Source organism: Tenrec ecaudatus, chromosome 1 (genome assembly GCF_050624435.1).
Source record: "Tenrec ecaudatus isolate mTenEca1 chromosome 1, mTenEca1.hap1, whole genome shotgun sequence".
Taxonomy (NCBI): Eukaryota; Metazoa; Chordata; class Mammalia; order Afrosoricida; family Tenrecidae; genus Tenrec; species Tenrec ecaudatus.
Genome location: NC_134530.1, coordinates 94,888,970 through 94,915,451, shown reverse-complemented (window position 1 = coordinate 94,915,451; position 26,482 = coordinate 94,888,970). Strand labels below are relative to the sequence as shown.

At 43.8% G+C, this 26,482-nt stretch overlaps 1 protein-coding gene across 1 annotated transcript in view; it reads right to left on the bottom strand.

Annotated features, from left to right (window-relative positions):
• Positions 1-332: 332 nt before the first annotated feature.
• IL23R (interleukin 23 receptor) overlaps positions 333-26,482 on the bottom strand; it is an 82,510-nt gene continuing 56,360 nt past the window's right edge. The window contains exons 7-10 of the mRNA XM_075540010.1: positions 12,515-12,604; positions 8,343-8,448; positions 3,217-3,307; positions 333-989 (exon numbers count right to left, since the gene is read on the bottom strand). Of these exons, the coding sequence (XP_075396125.1) occupies positions 333-989; positions 3,217-3,307; positions 8,343-8,448; positions 12,515-12,604 (944 nt within the window). The remainder of the gene's footprint in view (positions 990-3,216; positions 3,308-8,342; positions 8,449-12,514; positions 12,605-26,482) is intronic.

The following is a 26,482-nucleotide window of genomic DNA, read 5'->3' as shown; positions in this document are numbered from 1 at the left end:
TACCATCCCAGATTTGGAAAAACATGTTTTAATAGTAACTTTCTGGCATATGCCATTTATAAAATACCTGGTAGGTTAAAATTTTACAACTTGCGATTCCTGAATCTATTTCCTCTGGTGGGCTTTACTACTGTGTGACTCATAGCCCAACAGGCTACAGGAGAGCAAGGCCGTTACTCTTAACTTGAAAGAAAATAGTAAACTCATGATTTACACACATTAATCTTTATAATTTGTAGATCAAAATCCAAATACATCAAATTTATATCGAAAGGAAAAGCAAGCCTTAGATGGCAATACAGTCTGTCCAGATCAATTTTAACCACGAAACTCTATTTTTCCCAGAGTAAAATCTTATTGAAATGTTCCTCCAAAACATTTTGTGGAAAATAAGGATTAATAGGTGGCAACTCCTCATTCGTGACCCCTAAGCAGGAGACGAACTCATCAGGCAGCAGAGTCTGTTCCGGAATACTTCCATTGAGGGAACCATTTTCCAATAACCCGGTGGGTTCCCCCTCGAGGGAGTCTTGCATGTCATGAGGCTTGCATTCTCCCTGATTTAAAACGAGGCTCAATTCTTCAAGAATTAGTGCATTGCCTCGAGAATTCATACTTGAAACTGAAAAATCAAAATGTGGATATTTCTTTACTATGGCATTCTTTCCCAGATCCAAGGAATCAACTAGTGGCTTAAGAGCTGAAGAATCGGTTTCCCCGTTATTACTAAGAGAGCTTTCCCCAGGAAGGAAGTTTGAAATCTGGGGTTTATAGCCAGTGTTGAGATCAGGGATATACACAACTGAAGAACTGACACATAATGACTCTTGCAAGCAGTCTCTTGTTTCCTGGGATCCAGCACCTGTTCCTTTCTTGTAGTCTGGGGGCTTATGTTCTTCGGAGAGAAAGGTTTCTCTTATCTCTGTAATCATGGGGTCAGTATACAGGATCTGTTCAGTGGAATTATTGTTCATAAATTCACTTTTTTCCTAGGAAGATAAAAATTCTATAAGTGAGGATAATAGACAATATTGAAAGAGTCTCACCAGATAATAGACTGTGGACTGGAATTTTGCTTTCCCTCAACTTTCCTTTCTCCCATTGTCTGCTTCCCATAAAATCTCCTCGGCTTTCCTTTTGTTAGCCTATTCAATTCCATGTCTATCAAAGTCTCCTGTGAGTGGAACCAAGGAGAGAAATAATAAAAGTAATTCATGTCTTTAGCAAAGTCCTTGACCTAAAAATTTTAAAGACAAATGAGGGCCTTTCATCGTCACCTGCACATTCACCTGCATATTGTTTCAGGGCATTTTTAAAAATGGAACTTGAAGTCTGAAGGCATATGATGGAGCCTTACAACAAGAAAGCACTTTGTTGCATAAATGAAAGAAAGTGGGGCAGACTCCCGCTAGGTGTACACACTGAGCATGAGGCTGCGATATGCCGTGTGCCGAGGTGCTAAGGTGTGCAGTTACTCACACCTCAGACACACCCATGGTGATGGTCAGCGAGTACGTGAGGAAGGTTTTCATCTGACCCAAGGGACAAAAAAGGACTTGAGGTTTTCCAGCTGATGGCTAGCTTCCCAGGACAGGTAACTCCCACCAGTCACCCTTCTGTCTCTTAAGCAGAAAACAGAACCTTATTCTGAAGGAGGTGTCAAAGATGAACTCTAATTCCAAGAGTCCCGAATTGGAAGGGAGTTTGGTGAAAACAGAAGGCCTGGAAAGTTCCGCCAACCTTAGCCTCTCCCAGGAACGCCACGGGTTTTGACTGGGATTGGTGGGCATTCATTCGACGGTCAAACGTACAGGCAAGTAGACATGTTACAGGAAACGAAGAGGGCAGTGGTGAATGCAATCTGAGGAAGGCACATGTTCCCAGCCCAGGTTGGGAATGGAGTGGAAAAGTGGGTTGGAGCTGAATGGCGGCCATGAAGGACACAGACAGGCAAGAGGGGATCTTCCAGTGTAAGGACCAAAAAGGAAGAAGACCATCTGATCCCAGTGAGGTGAGAGACTTCTCTCAGCACAAACGGTTCCTAGTCCCTAGAATAATGAGAAGGGATCAAGGTAGACTTAGCCAAAGGCAACAATATTAAGAGCATCATATTTACCACCTTGTCTTTAGATGGACTGTTAACTGTGTACTTCATTATACTCACATGTGGGTTCAACCATGCTCGATCACCTTCCAGTGTCATTTTGTTGCTGCCTGCTGATTCCTACTCAGGGTGCCCCTATGTATTACAGAATAGAACCGCGCCGTAGGGTTTGCTTGGCTGGAATGCTAACGGAAGCAGGTGGGGGTCAAACTACAAAGGTGTAGGTTAACGGTGGAGCACAAACTGCTTCTATCACCTAGGGACTTTCCCTGGCTCCCAGTAGCAGGTGCTCCAGAATACAGCTGTGCTCTGTAAGAGTTTCAGTGGCTGACGTTTGGGAATCAGATCTCTAGAACTTTCTTCTGGGGTGCCTCTTGGTATGTACCTACCAATTTTTAGTTAACAGCTGGAATGTTAACTGTTAGTACTCCCCAGGGACGCCTTAGTAGGTAACATTACTTCCTCCGGAACCAGCCAGTCAGGTCAAGAAGGAAACCTGTCCCAGACCTGATGACGCCATCTCCCATAGTCCTCTCCTGTTTCTTTTCTTACACTCCATCACACCTCAGGAAGGAGCAGGCAAGCCAAGCAGCTATACCTACAATCTCACGTAAGAACTAACCCCTTTGAGTCTTCAAGGCTCATTTCACTGGTCTTCTCTGCTCCTCTCCACCCACCCTTCCCCCCCGCAGTCATTTACCAGCGGCTTGGTCACCAAGTGCATTTGCTCTACAATCTTCCTCTTCACTTCTCCATTTGAAGTAGCACTGTTCCTTTTTGCCTCTCTCTCTCCTCCCTTCAACTCCATTCTCTAATACCTTTTAAGTTTCATGTGAAATCAGGATTATTTTATTTTTACTTCTACATAGTATCAAGGTCCCTGCTTGTAGCAAACAGTTAGTTTTAGGAAAACACTAACCTTCTGAACAATCAGCAATGAACCCCTATGTAGTACATTCTCCTGTAAGACCCGTGGGGTCTCCATGAGTGCAATGGTGGCAATTGGTTTTTATATGCTAGCCAGGACATACATGAATTTGTTTGAATAGATGCCATACTTTTGCTACTGGTCTCAGCTCCCACTCCATTTTAGATTGCTGGTGTGTGGTTACCTGTAGCATCTTCACAACGTTACTCTTTCCTATATTGGGAATCTCTTCATGAAGCCATTGTGGTATTAGCCATAGGAGCCTTCTTTTAATCCTAAAAATAAAAAATAGGAATATCTTACTGTAGGATTAATGCAGGTCAATATAAAAGAGATTAGGAAATTGAGGTAGTTAGTTTATTGTGTTAACCTGGCCAATAAACACATGTGGAGTTAATTGAAGGGTAGACGGATAAATGACTCAGTGAACCTTGCCTTTCTAGTTTTCGGGTCTCTTGCTTGTTGATGGTTGGACCAGGTTGCAGCTGCCTTAGCCAGTTCCCTGCTTCAGCTGGCAAGGCTCACTTCCTGCAAGACATCCTTGAGGAGAAGCCACATGGACCTACCCCGATGCAGCCCTGGGTGCTGGAGCAGCCGTGTGGAGACCCCTGCCAGCACTGAGATGCGTATACATCCACTGATTTGGCTTTCTTCATGCAGTCGGCATCATTGCGTGTGTTTTGTGAGATGGAGGAGGACTTTGTGGATTGGTGTCAGACATATGGGCTAATGTTGGACTTGTGGGCTTGGGTAGCACTGGGTTGGAATGCTTTCTTGATGTGCACTTAACCTTTATATAAAACTCTCGCTTGTAGATGAGTTTCTGTGGATTTGTTTCTCTAAAGTTCCAAGACTATCACAAAAATCAACTAAGAATGCTAATAAAAATCACACTTCCTGTTTCAAGCGCTAGGTTAAGTGACTCCACATAATTTCAAAGTGTCTTCTTGACTATGTATCATTTTCTTTCAAAAGAGCAAGAATCTCATGTGAGATTCAAGACAACATCCCTAGTAGTTTGGAAACCGCATACATTTCAGCATGGCAAAACATTATAAGCAGATGTCAGTGTGGAAAACTGAAAGAAAAAAAAAAACCTTAGGGGACATATTTGTTAGCACTATCCAAGATGACCATAAGCACAGTAAAATACTAAAGTTTATGGAGTAAGGCCTTACAATACGAGTTCCTCTAATCACCATGTTTTAATAGTTCTGAATAGAAGTAATGATGACTGGAGTTTCTTCATGTGCATGGTGAAAAGGCTACACTGGGTCTTCCAGCTGAGTAGCAATGTGAGACTAAGAGCTTTACTTAGACTAGTGTTTGTTTCCAAAGTGGGCGGCATCTAGTGCCCTGGAAGGCACTGAAATGATCAAGGGCAGGGGTGGCCAAAAGTAGGTATTTTATCCTAGATTACAGGCTATACTGCAAACGTTTTAAATTGCCAGGTAGGTGGCAGGCTGAGTGACTTTTTTTCAGCAGAGGGGGACCATGTGGTTATTAAAGATCAGTGTAGTAGAGGAGATGGCAAGGGGAATTTCTGAATGCCCCACTTTTTACCTTAAGCTACCTCTTGACATTGCCATATGTGTTAGTCTGGGTAAACTAGGGAAACAAAGCCACAGAAACTCATATGTATGAGAGTTTTATATAAAGGGTAAGTGTACATTAAGAAAGCATCCCAACCCAGTGCTGTCCAAGCCCATAAGTCCAACCTTAGCCCATATGTCCAACACCAATCTACAATGTCCCCTCAATCTCACAAAACACACACAATGACACCAACTACAGGAGGAAAGCCAAATCAGTGATCATGTAAGCATCTCAGTGCTGGCAGGGGTCTCCACACAGCTGCTCCAGCACCCAGGGCTGCATCGGGGTAGGTCCATGTGGCTTCTCCTCAAGGTTGTCTTGCAGGAAGTGAGCCTTGCAAGCTGAAGCAGGGAACTGGCTAAGGCAGCTGCACCCTGGTCAGACCATCAGAAAACATGAGACCCAAGAACTAGAAAGGCGAGGCTCACTGAGCCATTTATCCTTCCGCCCTGCAATTCATCGCACATGTGTTTATTGGCCAGGTTGGTGCAATAAACCTTAACTATTTTACCATAACATGGATAAAAAAATTTCTGCATTTTCTGTACCAATTGGTTTGGACAAACAGGTTCTATCGAGGACTTAGAAAAGACCAACCTGATAGAAGGGACACTGTGACATCATGAACTATTAATGACGGGTCAGGTGCATTTCTCAGTTTAAACAGACTCTCTAAGAGCTTCTACTAAGTAACAACATAAATGGCTGAGCTCGTTCTGTTAATTGATTTGACCTTGAACTGTGGAGCAAGAATTATTTCTTTACACATATTTATACTTTAGATTCAGCTTTTCCATCCTTTCTCTATACCTAAAAGTAGACCAGATTAGGGAAGTTCACACTTTTGCTATAAAAGTTTTGAGACAACACGCTGGCATGAAAAGAACATGCATGTGTACATTTACCCACACTTGGCTGTCTTATATTTGAAATGTTTCGCCCACCATTTTCCAATTCTATTTCTGAAACACGATTTTTATAAGTACTGTATAAAAAGCAACCAAACAAACCATCGATTAGTGAGTCATTTCAAGTTGTAGCGACCCTAGAGGACAGGTTAGACCTCTCCCTTTGAGTTTCTGCAGCTTTCAAATCTTTATGGTTGCAGTTAGCCTCATCTTTCTCCCAGGGAGAAAATGGAGGATTTGAACTACTGATCTTGCAGTTACCAGCTCAATACAAGTCCCACGATAGCACCAGGGCTCCTAAACAATATCTAAGTCTATCATATAACACTATCTGCTCCTATTTAAAGTTACATGGAAAGTATGTGTTTCTATGGTCCTTCAAAAACAGAATGCTTCCTTAGTAGTTAGAAAGTAATTGTTCTCGTTCCATATTTGTCATGAACAATTTTATTTAGAACAGCTCACTGGAATCTTCCTACTCTATTTTGATTATAAATTTAAAAGAAAGAAAGAAAAGCCCAAGAAGCAAATGATGGCCATAAAACAAAACTGCGTGCCAGTTTGGTAGAGAATGTTAATATGTGTCGACATTTGCGAATAATTGGATATGCTAGGAGATTGTCCCACCAAACAATTCTGATTTATTCACAAACTGAAAACACCCACTCTCACTATAATAGAGTCGATTCTGACTCACAGTAACTTTATAGGACATGGTAGAACCGCCTCTGTGGGTTTATGGGAACAGAAAGCCTCATCGTTCTCCTGCAGAGCGGTTGGTAGATTTGAACTGCAGTCCTTGCAGTTAGCAGTCCATCTCATAAACCACAATGATATACTTTTCAACAACTAGATAGAGGTCTTTATTAACACCACATTGTCACATGATTGATGGAGGCCAAGGAAGCGGGCCGTCATAGCAACACGACTGGGAACGAAGTGACCAAGTCAACCACTACTCTACCCCACTTCTCTTCACAGACTTGGTTTATTGTGGGATACGGCTTGATTCCGCTGATTGGCTTGGATAGCGTTTGAGGCAGGTTCTGACTTAGCTAAGATCCCTGGTAGTGCTGTGGTTAAAGCACTCAGCTGCCAATGAAGAGGTGATGGGGGGTGGGTGTTGAATCCATCAATTGCTGCTCAGGGGGAGAAAGCTGAAGCAGTCAGCTTCCATTAAGACATCTGGCCTTGGAAACCATGTGGGCCAGTCATGCTCTGTCCTGTAGGATCACTGTTAGCCATCTTGACTACAAAGGAATTTGGTTTTAGTGTGAGTTAACTACCCTATCGAATCCAGGCACTTGTCTTGAAAGATGAAGCCATCTAATTGGGGTGTCAAATAAGTCTACATGGAAGAAGCACACCAACTTGTGTGAGCCAAGGATTCTAAATAATAAAATCCAAATTCAAAGGAGGGAATGGTGTCAGAGTTTAAAAACTGTGAGCACCCAGTTTGCAGATGGCTACGGATGTCAGTGGAAACCCAAAATCCATTTGTGGGGTCCCTACACGATTAAGCCTCCAGTGAATTCCGCTGACCGTGGTACAGGGATGTGGATGTCCTCGCACTTGCTATTAGAGAGCATTATAAAGTTTACTTTGGTGGGCAGAGTTCAGTCAAAATGTAACACTCCATCATCAGAACTGCCTTTAGATCCATTCTTAAGTTTTTAATTTTTTTGCTTTATTTTCTATTTTTTTCTCTGTTTTGTTTTGTCATTTTGTCTTTGTTGATGATTTTTTTCTGTTTCTTGTTTGTGTTGTGTATGAATCTCTATATACGACATCCAGGCTAGTCAAAAATATAGAGAGTGTAATTGCATAAATAATTACCTAGGGACCTGGTATAGGTTAGTATAGGTATAGTATAGTATAGGTATAGTATTGGTTGGGGGAAATGGGGAGTATAGTATAGGTATAGTATAGGTATAGTATAGTATAGTATAGGTTGGGGGAAATGGGGAGTATAGTATAGGTATAGTATAGTATAGGTATAGTACAGGTTGGGTGGAATGGGGAGTATAGTATAGGTATAGTACAGGTTGGGGGAATAGGGAGTATAGTATAGGTATAGTACAGGTTGGGTGGAATGGGGAGTATAGTATAGGTATAGTACAGGTTGGGGGGAATAGGGAGTATAGTATAGGTGTAGTACAGGTTGGGTGGAATGGGGAGTATAGTATAGGTATAGTACAGGTTGGGGGGAATGGGGAGTATAGTATAGGTATAGTACAGGTTGGTGGAAATGGGGAGTATAGTATAGGTATAGTACAGGTTGGTGGAAATGGGGAGTATAATATAGGTATAGTATAGGTATAGTATAGGTTGGGGGAACTGGGGAGTATAGTATAGGTATAGTACAGGTTGGGGGAACTGGGGAGCTAACGACAAGAACAGAAAGAAGAAAAGGTTCTGGATTTGACTGTAGTGATGACTGCACACACTTCTAATACGACTGAACTATTAAGTTGAACGAGGACATCGATGTCCTTAGTGCTGGATCCCCTGCTTAGGTTCAGTGGCTTTGGGCGACCTAACTTCGCCTCTCTAAGCCTTGTCTAAGCTATCTGTAAATCAGACCATGACGCTTTTCCAGCAAGATCAATGTGCAGGTTAAATGAATGATTTTTGTAAAAGATGTTGGCATAGGTAGGTAGGTACTCAGTGAAATCTTGTTCTTTTAACTTTTCATTCTCTGAAAAAAGTATCAATGCTTTGTGTTAGTGAATAACTGAATTGACTTTAAGTTTCACTGGTACTTGTATACAATCTAAATCAGAAACATAAGATCTTCAAAACCTACCCAGTTCGGAGAGATTTGTTAAACACACCAATCAGAGCAAGAATGGATAACACAATGGCAAAGCTGACCATTCCTGATAAAAGTCCAATGTCCTGTTGCTGGTTGTCTGAAAGGAGAGAAAAATAATGTTTAGCTAAGAACAATAGTGCCCACCCACACGAGACCAGACCACTGTTCTTTCGACTCTGCTCAAAGCAAAGTTCATTGATCTCACAGGAAAAGGAGCCGAGAGGAACAAAATTAACATTTACATGGGTCTGGGAAAGGGCTGCCTTTCTAACAGCAAGACTCAGCCCCAGGAAGCAACCTTTGTTTCAACAAATGAGCTGCACACGACTGATGTCATCGGGTTTCTAGAAGTGCATCTCTGGTAGTTGTGGTCAGCCGTGGACATTTTCCTGAGCTTATGCATGCACATTTTATTGAAGCATATTTAGTTATGAACCTCATTTGGTTTGTCCAACACAGGTGAGAATTCCCAAGAGTCTGTAATTGTGCTGAAAGCTAGCCACAATCAAAACTAAGGGGTTCTTTTTGTGGTGGGGGTGGGGTGTTTGGGGTTTTTTTCTTGAACTTTTTGTGCTAGACAAACAGAATTTATGTACAACTTGTCACCATTCTTCAGAATGTGTTGCTTATGCATTTTGCTTTTCTTGCTGAGGAAAGCATTCACTCTACTTAGAAGCACATGTATGCACAAGAAATGAGATCTCTCTTTATTTGTACTCTATTTTTAAAGCACACCTTTTGTTTGCATTTTGAAATCAAACGAGCCACGTGTTCCATAACTGGAACACCCCACATGTGCTGCCTGTGAGGCTTCATTACATTTTCTCCGCGCTACATGAAGAGCCCTGCTTGGGTTTTGAACACAGAGCACAACTGAGACCTGACTTACTACACGGGAGTGTGTTGCAAGCCACGGTGGGGAATGGCTTCTGGGAAGCTTACTCCCATGTGTCCATGTGGCTAGGCTACGGCTCCTGCTAGTTTGATCTCGTTTCTGTCATAACACAGTTATATGTGATTAATTCATTGGTCTTGAGAAGAGAGCAAATTACCTTATATATAGTTACTTTCTAGATGTAACCTACCATAATGTAAAGCAGCCAGTATAGATCATATCAGAGTATGGTAGATTCTAAACAGAATCACTCATGAGGTAGAAAAAGACCAGTAAAAACAATGACAAGGGCGATGTGTAGGGATTGTTCATATGCAAGGCAACACCACAGGATCGCCAGCAAAGCCTCCAGGACTGTGAGAGAATCCACTTCTGTTTTTTGGAGACAGCGCTTGTGATACTGCCATCATGGCAACATTAGGTAGCTAAGCCTCTCTTCCATCGTTTGGCCTTCCCTGCTTGCTTCAATAAATGAAATACTTATTGGATGCTTACAATGTAGAAAGCACTCTATTGGCCCTGCCCTAATGATTCTTCAGTTTCACCTAGCGCATCCTTGCAGTTCCCAGGCCGTCTAATCTCTCTCCTAAAGTCAATGGGGGTGGTGGGGAGAAGTACAACTTTAATTCTCTTTTGAGTCCCAGTGAGATATGGAACAAGTTTCTCCTAAAGTTCACGAGCTATTTATGGTCCCTGGGTGGCACAGTTTATGTCTGACTATTGACCTACAGGTGGGCAGTTCAAACTCAGCAGCACCAGGTAAGAAAGGTCTAGCACCTTCTTCTGTAAAGATTGCGGCTCAAGTCCTACAGAGCAGTTCTGCTTTGAAACGCATGGGGGTCACCATGACCAGAAGCAGCTCGATGGCAATAGGTTTGGATTTAATGAACTACTGCTGAAGATTTCAAGGAATCCATTAGGTCCTGCATGGTGGGAAGGAGATGGAGACGCCCCAAGTGAACGTGGTGTTGGCCAAAGAGTAGAGCAGGGTAGACAAGAGCATGTTCAAAATACCTGGCTTCTCATTAGACTCCATCACTTACTTGCTCTATGACCTTGGACATAACTATGACATTGCCTCAACTTTCCTCTTCTGTAAAACAGAGGTAATAGTAGTTATATCATAGTGCTGACATGGTTCCCTAGTCTCCATAGTTCCCACAGGAATATTAAGGTGCACCTTCTGAGTCAACATGGAAAACAGCCTATCGGCACTGAGCCTAAGCGCTGGCTCGTCGCTGATTCGCACCTACAAATCTAACGTTCCCTGACTTCACTTTCTGCTTCTTTACAGCTCTTATCGCCGACTCTTTTCTTCCTTACCACGTAGCCTGCAATGTTCGTCTGTCTGGAGCAGCGGTCCTCAACCTTCCTAGGGCCGTGACCCTGTCATACAGTTCCTCATGTGTGGTGACTCCCTCAACCATCAAATTACTTTCGATGCTACTTCAAAACTGTAATTTTGCTACTGTTATGATCAGACGACCCCTGTGAAAGAGCTCTTGACCCCCCAAAGGGGTCCTGACCCACAGGTTTAGCACCGCTGGTCTAGCATGTAGGCTGCGTGAAGATAAGGCTTGTTCTGTTCATTTCTGGCTACCACCACGCAGAACATAGGCTCCGAGTGGCTGTCTGATGAGTGTTTATTGACTAAATACACAAAAGTCCAAAGGATGTTAAACAGACTACACACATTCTTACACAATTCCTGATAGAAGAGAGTCAATGAGGGACCAATGGTTTGAAAATCATATCCAAGTTTTTCTATTAGAAATTTCTATTTAGCCCATAGCACAACTTAATCTAATATGTACTTTTTAATGTTTTACAACCCATAGTCATGCCAACAGATGGGAAAAAAAGACGGAGTTATAATGACGAGTAGGTGCAAGGTGGTTGATATAATGGAAACATTACAGCCTTAAGTATGGGGGCAGGGGGTGAACACCAGGAATTGATCAAGTTTCGTCACCTAACAGCACCCTGGCCATGGACAACTTCCTCAATCTCTCTGAGCTCGGCTTTTCACTTATGTAATGGATATAGAACACTTATCTCACAAGGTTGTTTTGAACACTGAAGAAGACGATGTACAAAGGAACATCATAAAGTTCCTGGGAAAATTAAAAGATCATGAAAAATTTCCACAATTTTTTTGAAGTCTCCTTGGGAGCAAGACAGAGCTTTCTACTCCTGTAAAGAGTCACAGTGTTGGAAATTCACTGGGGCAGCTCTACTCTACGCTGTAGGGCCACTTTGAGTCCCCATCAACTTGATGGCAGTAAGTTTGGTTTCGGTTTTCAGCTATAAAACCTCCCACACATTTGAAGACACATTGATGTTTTGTTTTTATAAATGATGCATTCTTAAACCCCAGCACCTATTTAAAAAGAAGATGTACCAAAACCATGGAATAAAACAGCAAAATCCACCAAAACCACTCCTTAAATCATTACACTTTGTCAATTGTCAATTTTTTTCTTTTCTTAAAAAATCATTTTACTTGGGCTCTTATGGCTCTTAGAACATTCCATACATTAATTGTATTAAGAATATTTGATGTTTTCATACAGAAAGTGTATGAAACATCTTACTGCCTAGAAACATATGCCTAAACTGTAACTTTGCAGTGCAGAGGTTGTTATAGATTAAATTCCATCTCTCAAAGTGACACTGTGAAGTCGTAACCTCTGCCCCTATGAATGTGATCCTGTTTGGGAACTGGCCATCCCTTTTGTTATGTTCATGAGATAGTCACTCCGTGGCTTCTTATAAAAAATGGAACCAGACATGGGAAGAGACAGCCACACTGAGGGAAGAGACCATGGAATAATTTGGCTACACAACCTAAGTAACATTTGGAATGAGTGGTCCTTCCCTAGACCCCAGACTCTGATTTGGATTTCTTGCCTCCAAAACAGTGAGAACATGAATCCCTGTCCTTTAAAGCCACCCCTGTGGTATTTCTGTTATGGCAGCCCTAACTAACTAAGATCTGTTCCCCAACCTGTCGCCCTAGCCTTGACGCCAACACAGAGAGACCCCGCCAACACAGAGAGAAAGCAGAGCAACCCCAGAGGGCTTCCTGGGCGGTGTTCTTTAGGGAAGGCGGCCACATCTCTCTCCTGCAGAGCAGCTGACAGGTTTAAACCACCACTTTTCTTGCAGTTGGCAACTGAGCATACAACATCATCGGGATTCCTTGGTAATTAAGACAGAGGATTAAAGGTTAGTATGGAGTCAAAAGGCCAAAGCAGTATTTTCTTACCAGTGGTAAGATGTCCTTTAAGGATGGAGGCCATTAGAAGCTCAGAAGTCGGATTTTCCTGTTGGAATGATTGCAGTGTGACCTGGGGAACTTCAAAAAGGAACAAGGTCAGCTTCTGGCATGTTTGCACACAACGTTGCCTGCTTTCCTAGGGAATTCTTCCACCCATGTAGAAATGATTAAAGCACACGTTAACTCCAATCTTTAGTTGATGTAATGCAGAGGACGGAATAAAGCAATGGCCTGTGACGATGTCTTTTCTTCTTCTTTGATTTCATTGGGTCAATCCCAAGGGGGGAAACACTCTAGGGACTATAAAAATGGCCTAAGGTTTAAAAAATGTCCAGAGGTGTCCAGCAATCTCACAAGGCTTCTAGGCAACAAACACTTGCTCTTGTGAGCCATTGCTGACTCAGTTCCGCTCCCAGCCGCCCCACGTGCTGAATAAAGCCCCTCCCAGTCCTCAGAAAGCCTGGGAGCTGTACTGCAGAGCTGCCACCAGAGCTGGTCTCAACTTGATTCCTTCCAATGGATGAAGGGATGAGGCCATCAGGCTTCCTTAAGAGCCTCCGACATGCCTCGCTTTTGCCTTTGCGCAGTCTTTGCCATGCCGCTCACCCTCTCTTGGCTCCACATCAGAAGCCCAGTTTTGATTAGCATACCCTTCAGGTTGTGACAGGGAGGGAATGTTATTAATGACTTCCCTCTGCTCCTTTGCTGCCAGCAAGGGGCAGGCCAGCCTCACCTAGTCACCAGCATCCAGGCTGTCAGGAAACTTCTCAGGAAAGCTTCTGGCCAGGGCTGGGCGAGCAGCCTCCCCAAAGGATCCTGGGGCAGTCATGCTCAACTCCTCCCTCCAGATAATTCAAAACTGCCATGGTGGGGGGGGGGGGACTCCAGGGACATACTGCTCCCAGGGGACAGAACACATTCCTGAAGAGGATTCTCTGCTCTGCATCCCCAGAGTGCCTCCAAACTATTTATTGTCTGTCAGATTTCAGCAGACAAATTCTACTTTTCATTTAAAAAAAAAAAACCAACTTTGGGGGACAGGGCAAAATCACCATTGAGGTGTCACGGCATCTATAATAAGCTACGAGGCCCAGGAAGCTCTCTTTGAGATAAAGATCAGGCAGTCCCAATAAAAAGGTTCTCCTAGGTCTTTGTGAAGGGACTTTTTTTAAGACTGGTCTGCTTTCAATTGAAGGATAGGTTCCATCCCCCACTCCTACCCCCTCAAAGAACAGCAGACAGGAGCTTTTAGAAGATGAAACCATCAGGAAAAAAAGGCAAAAGTTCTTTCTGATATTTTTATTCTGGCCTCTCTGCAGCTCCAGGATAAATGCTTCCCTGTGAACTGTGACAACCCAGAAAGCCGTTTGGGCTTCTTAATGCTTTTATTTTTCTAAAAATGGTTTTACTGGGGATGCGTACAGCTCTTACCACAATCCATATGCGTATCTATTGTGTCAAGCACATTGGTACGTTAGTTGCCATCATCATTTTCAAAAGTTTCTTCCTACTTGAGCCCTTGGGATCAGCTCCTCATTTTCCCCTCCTCCCCCTTCGGAGTGCTTTTCTAAGACCCAATTGCCCCCTGGGTATGTGCTTCCCCTGGGTATGTGCTTCCTTCAAGCGCTGCGGGAATCAAGGCCTGGTCCTCCTGGCCAACGACCAGGTTTATTCCTTGAAGTTCATGTTTTATAGGCTCTGCTCATTCTCAGGAGCCCAGGCATGCCTCTGCGGCCATGTGACTTTAACACTATAACAGTAAAGACTTTATCTTTATAATATAGCATGATTTTCCCATTTGGCAACATCTGATTATAGGCTGTGCTGCTGTATGCTGGATTTCTCTGATTCTCACTTGCATTGTTTTAAAACTAGCTTTTTTTTTTTACATCAAAAGTAATATGTAGTTCTGTTGGCTCTTGATACCAAGAATTTTATCAAACCACAAAAACCTGTACCCAGGCTGTTGAGTCAGGCCCTTTTAGAACAGGCTAGAATGGTTGCTCAGGGTTTCTCAGGCTGGACTTCTTCATAGAAGCAGACTCCCACTTTCTTTCTCCTGCACAATCGCTAATGGACTCTACATTAGAACTTAATTTCTGAGCACCCGGTTTGCAAGAGGTTAGGGATGGCAGTGACAACCCAAAATATGTTGGCAAGGTCCCCACAAAGATTTAGCTGCCGTTGAATTATTTTTGATCACTAACCAAGGATGTGGGTCATCTTGCCCATAGGTAGAGTAACTTAAAAAGTAGGATCCCTCCACCCCTTTCCAGGCCTCCCAGAAAGGGGTAATGTCTCTTAGGGGCTTGCCGGAGTGTGTCCTTGAGGGAGATTGCCCTACAAGGGACAGGACTGAAGGCTGAATAGTCACAAGTCATGCTCTACCAGTCTTGTCCTGACGGCCATGGTCAGAAAGCCTTGGACTAATCTTTTTTTTTAAAATCATTTTATTGGGGTCTTGTACAACTCTTATCACAATCCATACATCCATCCATTGTGTCAAGCACACTTGTACATTTGTTACCATCATCATTTTCAAAACATTTTCTTTCTATTTGAGCCCTTAGTATCAGCTCCTCATTTTCCCCCCACCCATCCTCCCTCACGAACCCTTGATCATTTATAAATTATTATTTTTTCATGTCTTACACTGACCAGTGTCTCCCTTCACCCACTTTTCTGTTGTCCATCCCCCTGGGAGAGGGTTATAGGTAGATCATTGTGATCTCTTTCCCCTCTCTCCCCCTCTCTCCCCCTACCTTCCCCTGACCCTCCTGGTATTGATATTCTCAATATTGGTCCTGAAGGGATTATCCGTCCCGGATTCCCTGTGTTTCCAGTGTACGTGCTCTGGTCTAGCCAGATTTGTAAGGTAAAATTGGAATCATGATAGTGGGGCTGGGGGTTGGGTGTGGGAATTGTATGTTTCATCGTTGCTACACTGCACCCAGACTGGCTCGTCTCCTCCAAACAACCCTTCTGTAAGGGGATGTTCAGTTGCCTACAGATGGGCTTTGGGTCTCCACTCCACACTCCTCCTCAGTCACAGTGATATGGCCTTCGACCAATCTTGTAAGCCCTTCTAGTTAACATAATGTACATGTCCCAATCATGGCTCTGTTCCTGCTCCTGTGACTACCTATGACATAGATGTGTAAAATCTGGCACCAATCATGAATTGATAAAAGAGTTTCCTTTGTTCCTTGCCTTACTTAGCTAGCCTCCTGACTGTGCGCCCTTGGTCACCATCTTGGCCTCTGCTAATAGCCCCCCTCATCTGAATGATGTGCCTGTGTCTTTGTTGCCTTTGAGACTTTATAAGTGTTCTCCTTCAATTATATTTGAAATTAGGATCCCCCTTTGTACCCTAGGATAGCTCTAACCTTTTGGTTAGTACCTGAGCCCTTCAGCCCTTCCCTCCCCAGGGCTCTTGGTGTACTGTAATTCTGTTGTATAAATTACAGGCAGCTATTTGTCGATGAAATATCAATGATTAATTTGCATCACATAAAATGATTTTAATTCTGACTAAGGTTTTACTAGTCTCTCTAGGGAATAAATACAATATTCTTTTTAGTCTATTTATTATCATCATTTCAAATCAACTAGATGTGTTTATTTGAGATTTAATTGGCATCATTTGAAAGAGATATTTAATTAATGCAGGGTAATTTCACAAAGAACCAGAAAGGGGAAGTAAGATCATTTGTAAGCAAAATTGCCAGAGAAGAAATCAAGCCGATGACAAATTTTGTTAAGCATTGAACTAAAATGAAGCTGTAGAGTATATTCTTCATGGCACACTGCCACCAAGTGGTTAGACAATCTCTTTTAAAATAATATATAAAAGCACTTATTACAATAGAGCGGATAAAACTAATAGGACACATACAAGAGAGGGAAAAAGAACCATCCCTAACTCCATCCCCTTAACTGAGGTAGCTAGAAAAAAAGGCCTAGCAGCTTGTTCCCTAAGTCAACCATTGCAAGCCCTTCGATCACCGTGGTCCAACCTGCAGCTGACCACTGACCATGGAGCTGGCGCACATGTGGGCAGCTCTCCAGTCTGTGGGTAATGGGGTCACCTTGAGTCTGACACTGACTGTTGGCAACTAACTATAAGCACCCCCACTCCCCATCCTCTATTCATATTTCAATCAGGTGTTTAACATCCCAAACATTCACAAGCACAGAAGGACACGCTCACACCCAGGCCCTGTGCACTGTCCACTTTTATGGCAGTTGTAATCGACAGCGAATAACTCAATGTGCTAGAAAACCTCCATGATGGTTTCCGTCTTTGCTTAATGGCTGTGGTATTTGTCTCCCCAATGAGGCAAACCTGCCCCAGCAACAGAATGCTGAACTTACGCCGCCGGTACCTCCACAGCACACATGTGAGCATGCTCAGAAAACCCATACCATGTCAAGTTCGTTAGGACGTTTATACAATGTATGCTTACTGACACTGACGTTTAAAGTTAGCTTAGACAATGGTTGCAGGGAATTTAGAGTGGTTTCAAACTCGGGCAAAAGTTGGAAGTACAGTATGCTTCCCACTTGGGCCCACGGCAAATACCAGCATTATTTAACCAAAAACGTATTCCATCTGTTTCTTCGGGATGATTCCTGATCACTCTCCTCAACCTCTTTATTCCCCATCGCTGACATGGAACAAAGTGTACTTCATTTTGCTCGTTGTTGGTTTTAATTGACCATTTATTGAGCACAAAGTATGTTCTAGGGCCCTTGGAGGGGTGGTATGTTAGTCAAAGGATTGTAACAGCAAGGTCAGCAGTTTAAATCCAGCAGCCACTTTGAGGAAGAAAGGTGAGGCTTTCTACTACAGGGAATTGTAGTCTCAACCTCCCTCAGGAGCTGTCCTGCTCCGTCCTGCAGGGTCACTAGGAGTTGGGATTGCCTTGAAGGCAGTGAGTTAATGTTCCAGAAAAGGAGTCTTGGTGACACGATGGTTGAGTGTTCAGCTGCTAATCAACGTGTTGGCAGTTCGAGCCCACCAGCCAGTTCCTGACAGAGCTATGAGGCATTCTGCTTCTGCTACAGCGTTGGCAATATTCTGGGGGCAGTTCTATTCTTGTCATATGGTTGTTGCTGTCGTTGTTGTTGTTGTTATTAGGTGCCAGCGAGTCAATTCCAACCCATAGCAACCCTGTGTACAGCAGAAAAAACAAACACTGCCCAGTCCTGTGCCATCCTCACAGTTACTCCTCTGCCTGAGCCCATTGTTGCGACCGTGGTGTCAGTCCATCTCAAGGAGGCCCTTCCCCTTTTGTCCTGACTCTACTTTACCAACCAGGGGCTGGTTTCTCTTGACAACATGTCCAAAGTATCTAAGAGGAAGTTTTGCCATCTTTAACTGAAGGTGTACTCTGGTCGTATTTCTTCTGAGGCAGATTGGTTTGTCCTTTTGGAAGTCCATGGTACTTTCAGTGTTCTTCCCCAGCACCACCATCCACATGCATCAATTCTTCTGTGGTCTTCCTTATTCAATGTCTAACTTTGACATGCATACAAAGCAATGAATAACATGCAATAAAAATGCACCAAAGGTTTTTAAAGATTGGAAGGCAAAGGTTGGAAACAAGGAGGAAGGAAACGTAGTTGGAAAATATGGTCTTGATACTAGAAATGAAGCTGGAGGTCCCATGACAGCATTTTGCAAGATCAATGGCATGTTCATAGCATATACCATTTTCAACAATGCCAAAGGTGACTACACATGTGGGCTTCTTCTGAGGGAATACACAGAAATCAAAATGATTGCATTTGTGGAAAGAGCTGACTCAGTATCAACCGCTAAAGCCAGGCCAGGGGCTGACTGTGGACCAGACCAACCATTGCTCATATGCAAGTTCAGGATGAAGATGAAGTAAATTGAAACAAGTCCACGAGAGCCAAGCTATGGCCTTGAGTATGCCCCACCTGAATTTGGAAAACATTGTTGTACATTGGAACAAATGGTTAATACATGCAACAAATGGTTAATGCATGCAACTGGTTACCCAAAGGTTGGAGGTCCCAGTCCATTCACAGGCACCTTGAAAGAAAACCCTGGCAATCTACTTCCAAAAGACCACCCATTGAAAACCCTGGGGAGCACAAATGGGGTCACCATGATTCAGCATCAAACTTCATGCAACTGGTTTATCTTCCAGGTAATGGAGAAGGCTTGCATGGCTTCTCTCACTAAATTCTCCCAGCAGCTCAGTCAAGGAGTTAATATTGTCCTCATGTTATAGATGAGAGAACAAGGTCGTTGTAAAGATAAACAGCCTGATCAAGGTCACCCAGCCAGGAATGAAGAATGGACATTTCCATCTGCTTCTGACACTTGCTTTGTTCTGGTCACTGGTCCCATGAGTTAGTAGCCACATTTCCACAGAAGGAAGGCTCCGAGCGGGACAGCACAGTCAGCCCTGCCGCCAGCAGCCTCTCCCACAGAGACAGAAACGATGGCTGTGCTGAGGACTGGCCGCCGTGTGCCAGAGCTGCCTGGTCTTGTAGACTCCACCGCCACGGACTGACTCTTGAAAGGGCTAACTCGCTGCACACTGATTCTCTGCCTCATCTAGTCTGGACTTGTTGCCTTCTTAAAGCACGTCTTTTAGCAATGAATGCTTCTCGTGGGATACGTGAGACTGACAATAACTACAACAAAGAAGAAAAGATTCCAAAACTGACCGTGGTGTTGATTGCACAGCTCTTCTTAAGACGATTGAGTGATTGAATCGTATGATATGTCAATAAAAATATTGAAAAGAATATGCAGAAGAATACATAGCCACCTGATGCAAGGGGCTTAAGTGGAGAGCAAATGCCTTGAGAATGATTGGGGCAGGGAATGTATGGATGTGCTTTATACAACTGATGTATGTATATGTATGGATTGTGGTAAGAGTTGTATGAGTCCCTAATAAAATGCAAAAAAAGAAAAGAGGAGAAATAAAAAGAAAATGATTGGGCAAAGAATGTACAGATGTGCTTTATACAATTGATGTATGTATATGTATGGACTGTGATAAGAGTTGTATGAGCCCCTAATAAATTGTTTTAAAAAAAGAAGACATAGCCTTCTGTTTATTCACAAACTAGAAACAATAGTTTTTTTTATGTTTGCAGGGTCTTTCATGTATGCCTCTGTCCCAGCTGAGATATATTCTTCATTCAATATTATGTCACACACATTCTCTCATTTTAGGAAAAAATTTTCAAAACTATCATACTAAGATTGGTTTAATATTTCTTATTTTGTGCCATATTTGTGCGATCGTAGCTCTAGTGAGAAGTGAAATAACTTGGTGGCTCCAAATACTAACTTTGGAATAAAACAAAATTTAATTTCTTTGGTTTAGTTCAACTTGTAGTTGCACGACTCAGGACAAGTTGCTTAAGGTCTCTGTGCCTTGGTTTCTTCATTTGGAAAGTTAGTTAATAACAGTGGTTCACTCATGATATCTGATGAGAGAATTTACACAAAGTACGTAATACCATAAAAACTGAAACCAAACTCACTGTCTTCAACTCAATACCTATGCATCGCCTTTTCGTAAGCATTCTTATTGTTGTTAGGTGTCAGTTCAAATTGCTTAGGAGCATCTGGACAAGGGAACACAACACCGCCTGCTCCTGCACCATCTTTACAACCGTTGCTGTGTTTGAGCCCCTTAGTGTAGCCACTGTGTCAAGTCAGCTCTTTGTCTTTTTTGTGGACCCTCTTCTTTGCAAGTCATTATATTCTTTCCAAGGGTGGATCCCTCTGTATAACCTGTCCACAGTACATGAGACAAAATCCCACCACCCTGGCTTCTAAGGGCCATTCTGGCCAAAAAGTACTAGCTATTATTATTGTGAGGTTTCGAAAACCTGAATGTTATCATTACCATTTTGGATACTTTGCAGTTGTTGTCAAGAGAGACCAGTCCCTGGAGAAGGGCATCATGCTTGGTAAAGTGGAGGGGCAGCAAAAAGAGGAAGGCCCTCAATGGGATGGATGGACACAGTGGCTTTAACAATAGGCTCATGCATAGGAATAATTCTGAGGATGGTGAAGGAGCAGATAATATTTCGTTCTGTGGTGCACAGGGTGCTATGGGTTGGATCTGACTGGATGGCACCTAACAACAAATATAACTTTATATAAATGTATTTCCCATATCCATGATTATTCCCTAAGACTAGATTTTTATAAGTGCAATTACTGGGTCTTGGGTGTCGACTTTTATTAGGTGTCTTTATTTACTTTTGACCTTGTGTCCTTGGTGCTGTCCAACTCATGGCAACTAGAAACCTGCATAAAGGCTGGTCAGAGCACGTATCTTTCTAGACCTTTCCTGAAGAGGATTCCAGGTACTCAAGAGCATTCCTATTAAAATAGACCAAAGATGTGCTTTTTGAACTATTGGAGTGTATTCTTTGTTCCTCGATCCTATCTGCCTTCAAATTTACATTCTTGGCTTCTCTCGAATCTCTTTCCTCTAATAATTCAGTTGTTTTAAACTACGCAAGGCCAGCTTAGCTCTGTGGTGGAAATCCAACATTTAGGGCCAAGGACAAAATTTGGCCCTCATTTGTGTCACTTGGCAAGACCAAAGACAACCACACAATTTAAATGGTGCCCGAAGCCCGGGGCAGTGAAAAGGATACATCAGAACAAATGTATTACCACACCTGTAAAAACAAGTCAACAGTGACTCATTGAGCGGCATCCTTGCAGTGTGCATGCAGTTCGCAGAGAACGCACTGACAGATTCAAGGGCTTGTTTCCATGCGTTCAGTCTTGGGCTGTGCGCGTGTGTTAAGTCTAGAAGATGAGGAATAGATTCGTGGCCAACATATTGTCAAAGACAAGGAGGCCAGAGGAGGAAAGGTAAGACGCAGAAGCTGAGACACTCGGGAATTTTTCCTAAGTGATATGGACCACACAGAAATGAGGGTCTGCTAGCAAAACTCTATGTAAAAGGACGAATCACTTCCAAGTGTTGACTAGGGTCCAGAGTTCTTCAAAAGTCCGACTGTAGCCCTCAGCCACCCTTCTCCCGGGACAGATTTCACCGAGTGTAGACTCATCAACCATTTAAGATGCAAAGGGCAGCATTTACCCGAAGCCAAAGTCCAGAGGGTTAGGGAGGAAGGAAGGAGCGATGGAAGCAGGAAGCACAGGGGTAGCAGAATCTCTGATAGCCTATTGAGGGACTTGCAATGGACCAGTTGAACCCCCTGTGGAATGTACACTCTGAGGACCTGCTCTGAAAACCTTCGCCTGATTCACAAGAAAAAGCGATTTTTTAGTTTTTTAAGTTCAACAAGCCGGGACCTGTTGCTGAGTCAAAGTCACCCAGTGGACACTTGCCTGCTACAACGACACACCTCTTGGTGGATTTCCAAAGATAGATAAGAGGCAAGTAGGGCTGCCCCCAGCCACCCCTCCCCGCCCCCTGAAAGCATCAGTGGAGTAGCTTCTCTCCACAGCCCAGGTGGCTCCACGCAGATGACGTGAGGCTTGTCCATCTGCGTTCTCTGCCCCCGGGTTCCCCTCACAGACACCGAGCTGGAGGACAGGACGCACAGCTCCGGGACTCAGCAGACCGCCAGGACTCCTCCACGCAGCCCCTACGAGTTGGCAAGGGCAGAGGCACAGCTTCTCTGCTAGAGACCCCACAGGGAATGTAGTCCCGCTTTAAGCCCAGAGACAGGGCTTGTGCCGTTTTAGCCACTAAAACCAGTGGCCGGCAAGTGAATTCCACTTCACGGGGACCTCGTGCGTGTCAAAGAGGGACACCGTGGCAGTAATTTGTTACAGTAGCCATCGAAAACTAACACAAGACATTATTTTTTCCTTAAGAAACAACAAAAGCACTATCTTGGTTCTCTATTCAAAAATTCCAAATTCATCAATACCGAAACCTTTCTGGACAGAAGAATACAGCTGCTCTGGTGTGTTTTTGAAACTGTCAATATTTTTTCGAGACTGTCAATATGTGTAGGAGTAGAAAGCCTCATCCTTCTCCCGTGGAGCTGCTGGTGTTTTTGAATCGCGGAGGTTGGGCTGGCAGCGCGGTGCACAGACCACTATGCCCCCAGAGGTCGGTGTTTTCTATGAAAACTGAACAAGGAAAATCACAGCCATCGAGTCCATTCTGATGCACACCAACCCCATAGTTGCTCCCTGTTAGTGGATTGCAAACCTCAGGGACCCTGAGACTCCTCCGGGTTGTTTTCCACCCTGGAGACTCTGAAGGTCGTTAACTAGACCCAACTGAAGTGTCTCAAGTGGTGAGACTCCCGAAGCCCACAGAGTGACTGAGCCAACATTACTGAGAATTCTAGAGTCTATAAATGTATAGTGCATCTTGGGCTGGCTGAATGATACGTTTCTCATTGTAAATGAAGAAATTTTTGAAAAATGTATTCTGGGTGCCACCATCTAGTTTGCTGTCTTTTATATCACCTATTTTTAATTCTATTTATATAATTTTTTCTTTCCCTTTGGGTCACTAAAGAAATTCCTAAACTTGAAATTCTAGTAAGAATCCGCAACTGTAGTGTTTTGTGAGATCAAAATAAAACAGTATCTTGCTCCTACTTGCCTTCCTCTGGAGAACTGTCAAAAAGAATAATGTGGTTTCTCTGGGAAACTTTTCTTCTGCTAGTAGCAAACCGAGCAAGATAATTAGTCACTATGAAGTAGGACTGCCCTGCCCTCCAGCCTCTGACTTCTCATTAAAGGGATTATAGACCTGGGCATTTTCTTCATGACTAAGGAATCTTCTGCAATGTAGAGTTCACAAACACCCTTGCCTAGAAGTCGTTGTCTCTCCCCTTTCTTACCAAGCATTGGAGAATCGAGGGATTGATGTCGCTATTTTCTGTGCTTTCTACACTAGCAAACTATCTTTTTCTTTTTTTGAGATTGCTTTGTTACGGCTCATAGAACTCTGGTGGTTTAGTGGTTATAAGTTGAGGTACTATCCTCATGGTCAGCAGTTCAAAACTTCCAGCAGCTGCTCGGGAGCTACACTTGGCTTTTGATTCTGGTAAACAACTGCAATCTCAGACCCCTCCAGGCAGTCACTGTGTGTCAGCATTGACTCAGTTGCAGTGAGTGTGGTTTTGTTTTGTTTCGGTTTAAAGACCCTGGCAATGTTGACAGCAACTTTCAAAGATAAGGAGGTACCTGGCTGGCACAGGGTAAATATTCCATTGCTGACCGCAGGTTGGCAAATTGAACACCCCAGAGATGCCTGGGAAGGGAGACCTGGCAATCTACATGTGAAAGGTCACACGGCCTTGAAAACGTGTACACGGGGGGCTGCCACAAGGCAGGATCTATTAGATGGTTGAGATTTTGTTTTGGTTTTATCAAGGTTAGTGGACTAAACTGAAAGTTCAGCAGCTCTGAGTGGTTCTCAGACCCTTCAGCTGAAATCTCATATCCAGAGACCGCGAGTGCCTAGGAAATGGATGGTTTGATGTCCCCAGAGGGTCAGCTCCCAGGTATCCTGCGCTCTGAGGTAGGCTGGAGTGGTCACTGATCCACAGAGCCATGGACAGGAGGAAGAAGAAGCAGAGGCAGGACCTAATAATAAATAATCTCAGAAATAAGGGCCTAAGACTCTCACGTGTCTGCTCCTTTCAAAAAAAAAATACCCTTACTAAGATGAAGCCATGGGTGTTTGGGTGAGCAAACCTCCTCCTCTCCTTCCTGACGTATCCCCAGACCATCTGCCGGCCTCCTGTGACACCTTGCCTTGCAAAATACATGTCTGACCTGTAGAACACTTGACTGGCAGAGACAGCCCTGCAGCTTCAATTGCTGTGAGATGCTGATGCGTCAGTTCTCCCTCACGGTGAGCCCACATACCACAGAGCAACCCAACACCCGGTCCTGCACACTATCCTCACAATTACTGCCCTGTTTGAGTCCATGGTTGTAACCACCAGGTCAGCCTCACCGAGGCCCTTCGACTTCACCAAGCATGATGTCCTTTTCCAGGGACTGGTCCCTTCCGATAGCATGTCCAGAGTTGATCAGATCTTGTTTAATGGCTGTATCTAAATGGCTGTATCTCAAAATCCATTTTCAACTGTGGTTACGGGTCACCCCGCTGGCTACGACCTATAGGGAACCTGTGCACAACAGAATGGAGCACTGCACGGTCCAGCACCAGCCTCGCAACTAATTGTTTCTATGCCCGAGCCTCTTGTCACGGTCCCGGTGTCAGTGCATCTCTCCGAGAACCTTCCTCTCCTTCGCTGCCCTTCTACTTTACCAGCATGGCGGACTTCTCCAGAAACGAGTCTCTCTGGACAATGTGTCCACAATGTGGAAGACAAACTCTCACCATGTTTGCCTCTCAGGAGCACTCTGGCCATGCTTCTTCTGAGACAGACCAGTTTGTCCTTTTAGCAGTTCATGGTCCTTTCACTGTTCTCCTCCGGCACTTCAAATGCATCAGTCCTTCTTTGGTCTTCCTGATTCAGTGTCCGACTTTCTCATGCATACAAGGCAACAGAAAATATCATGGCTTGGGTCAAGCACGCTGTAGACCTTAAAGTAACATCCTTGCTTTTCAATATCCTAAAAAGGTCCTGGGCAGTAGATTTACCTAGTGCAACACATCTTTTGATCTCTTGACTGCTGCTTCCATAGATATTGACTGTGGATCCAAGCAAGACAAAATCCTTGACAATTTCAACTTTTTTCTCCAATTATCATGAAGGTCCGATTGTGAGGATTTGGGTCTTCTTTACCCTGAGATGTAATCCATAATGAAGACTGTAGTCCTCCATCTTCATCAGCCAGTGCTTCAAGTCCTCCTCGCTTTCAGCAAGCAGGGCTGTGTCATTGGCATATAACAAGTTAATAAGCCTTCCTCTAATCCTGCTGCCACATTCTGCTTCTTATAATCCAGGTCCTCTCATGATTTGCTCAGCACACAGACTGAACCAGTGTGGTGAGAGGGTACAGCTCTGACACACACCTTTCGTGATTTTAAACCATGCAGTGTGCCCTTGTTCTGTTTGCACAACTGCCTCTTGATCCATACCCAAGTTTTCTGGAATTCCCATTTTCCTTGAGGTTATCCACAGTTTGTTATGGTCCGCACAGTTCAATGCCTTACCACGTTCAGCGAAAACACAAGTAAACATCTTTCTGTCATTCTCTCCTCTGAGCCATCAGACATTCACCACTTGTCTTGTGACTTATGTGTTCCTGTGATGCTGGAAGCTGTAACACTGGTATTTCAAATGCCAGCTAACTGAACAAGATTTCAGCTGAACTTCCAGACGAAAGACACACAACGAAGAAGGACGTAGCTGTGCACTTTGGAGGAAGTCCCCTCTGAAACCCGTAAGTATAGTCTCTCCAACTAGTATCCCTGCATTTCTGACACAGAGGTCCACAGACCGCACTCTCAGAAGCACTGCTACTAGATATTTTGCTGGACAAAGTCAGGGAGAAAGTCACAATACAAATCACCCTGAGGTGTTCCCGTCTTGGGCCAGACCAATTTCTCCAGCTACACTTTCCCCTCATCTCAGGCGGCTCCTTCCCTTTCCTGTCACAAGAGTTCAGGGAAGCCTACTGCCCTAATTCAAACCTCCTTCCACAGCTCCTATTCAGTCCAAAGTAGAAATAATTGATAACGCCTAATTGTTCCCTCGTTGCTCATGCCTTTCCATTTTAATAGCAAGCATTGCATTATAAAAATAAATTCCTTTCACATAGTTTTACTCTTAGCTAATGTGCAAAGAAGAATTTGGTTAGGTGGCCAAGGAGGGGTTGGGGGGGGGGCGGGGTGGATGCTGGTGGGAAACTGTCACAAAGCCTTCCTAAATCTTTTAGGAAAGATAAAATAGGGCTGCAAACAGGAATCATAATTAGACTGCCTGATGGGATCTCTGCGAATTGGAAGGGACTCCGTGGGCACA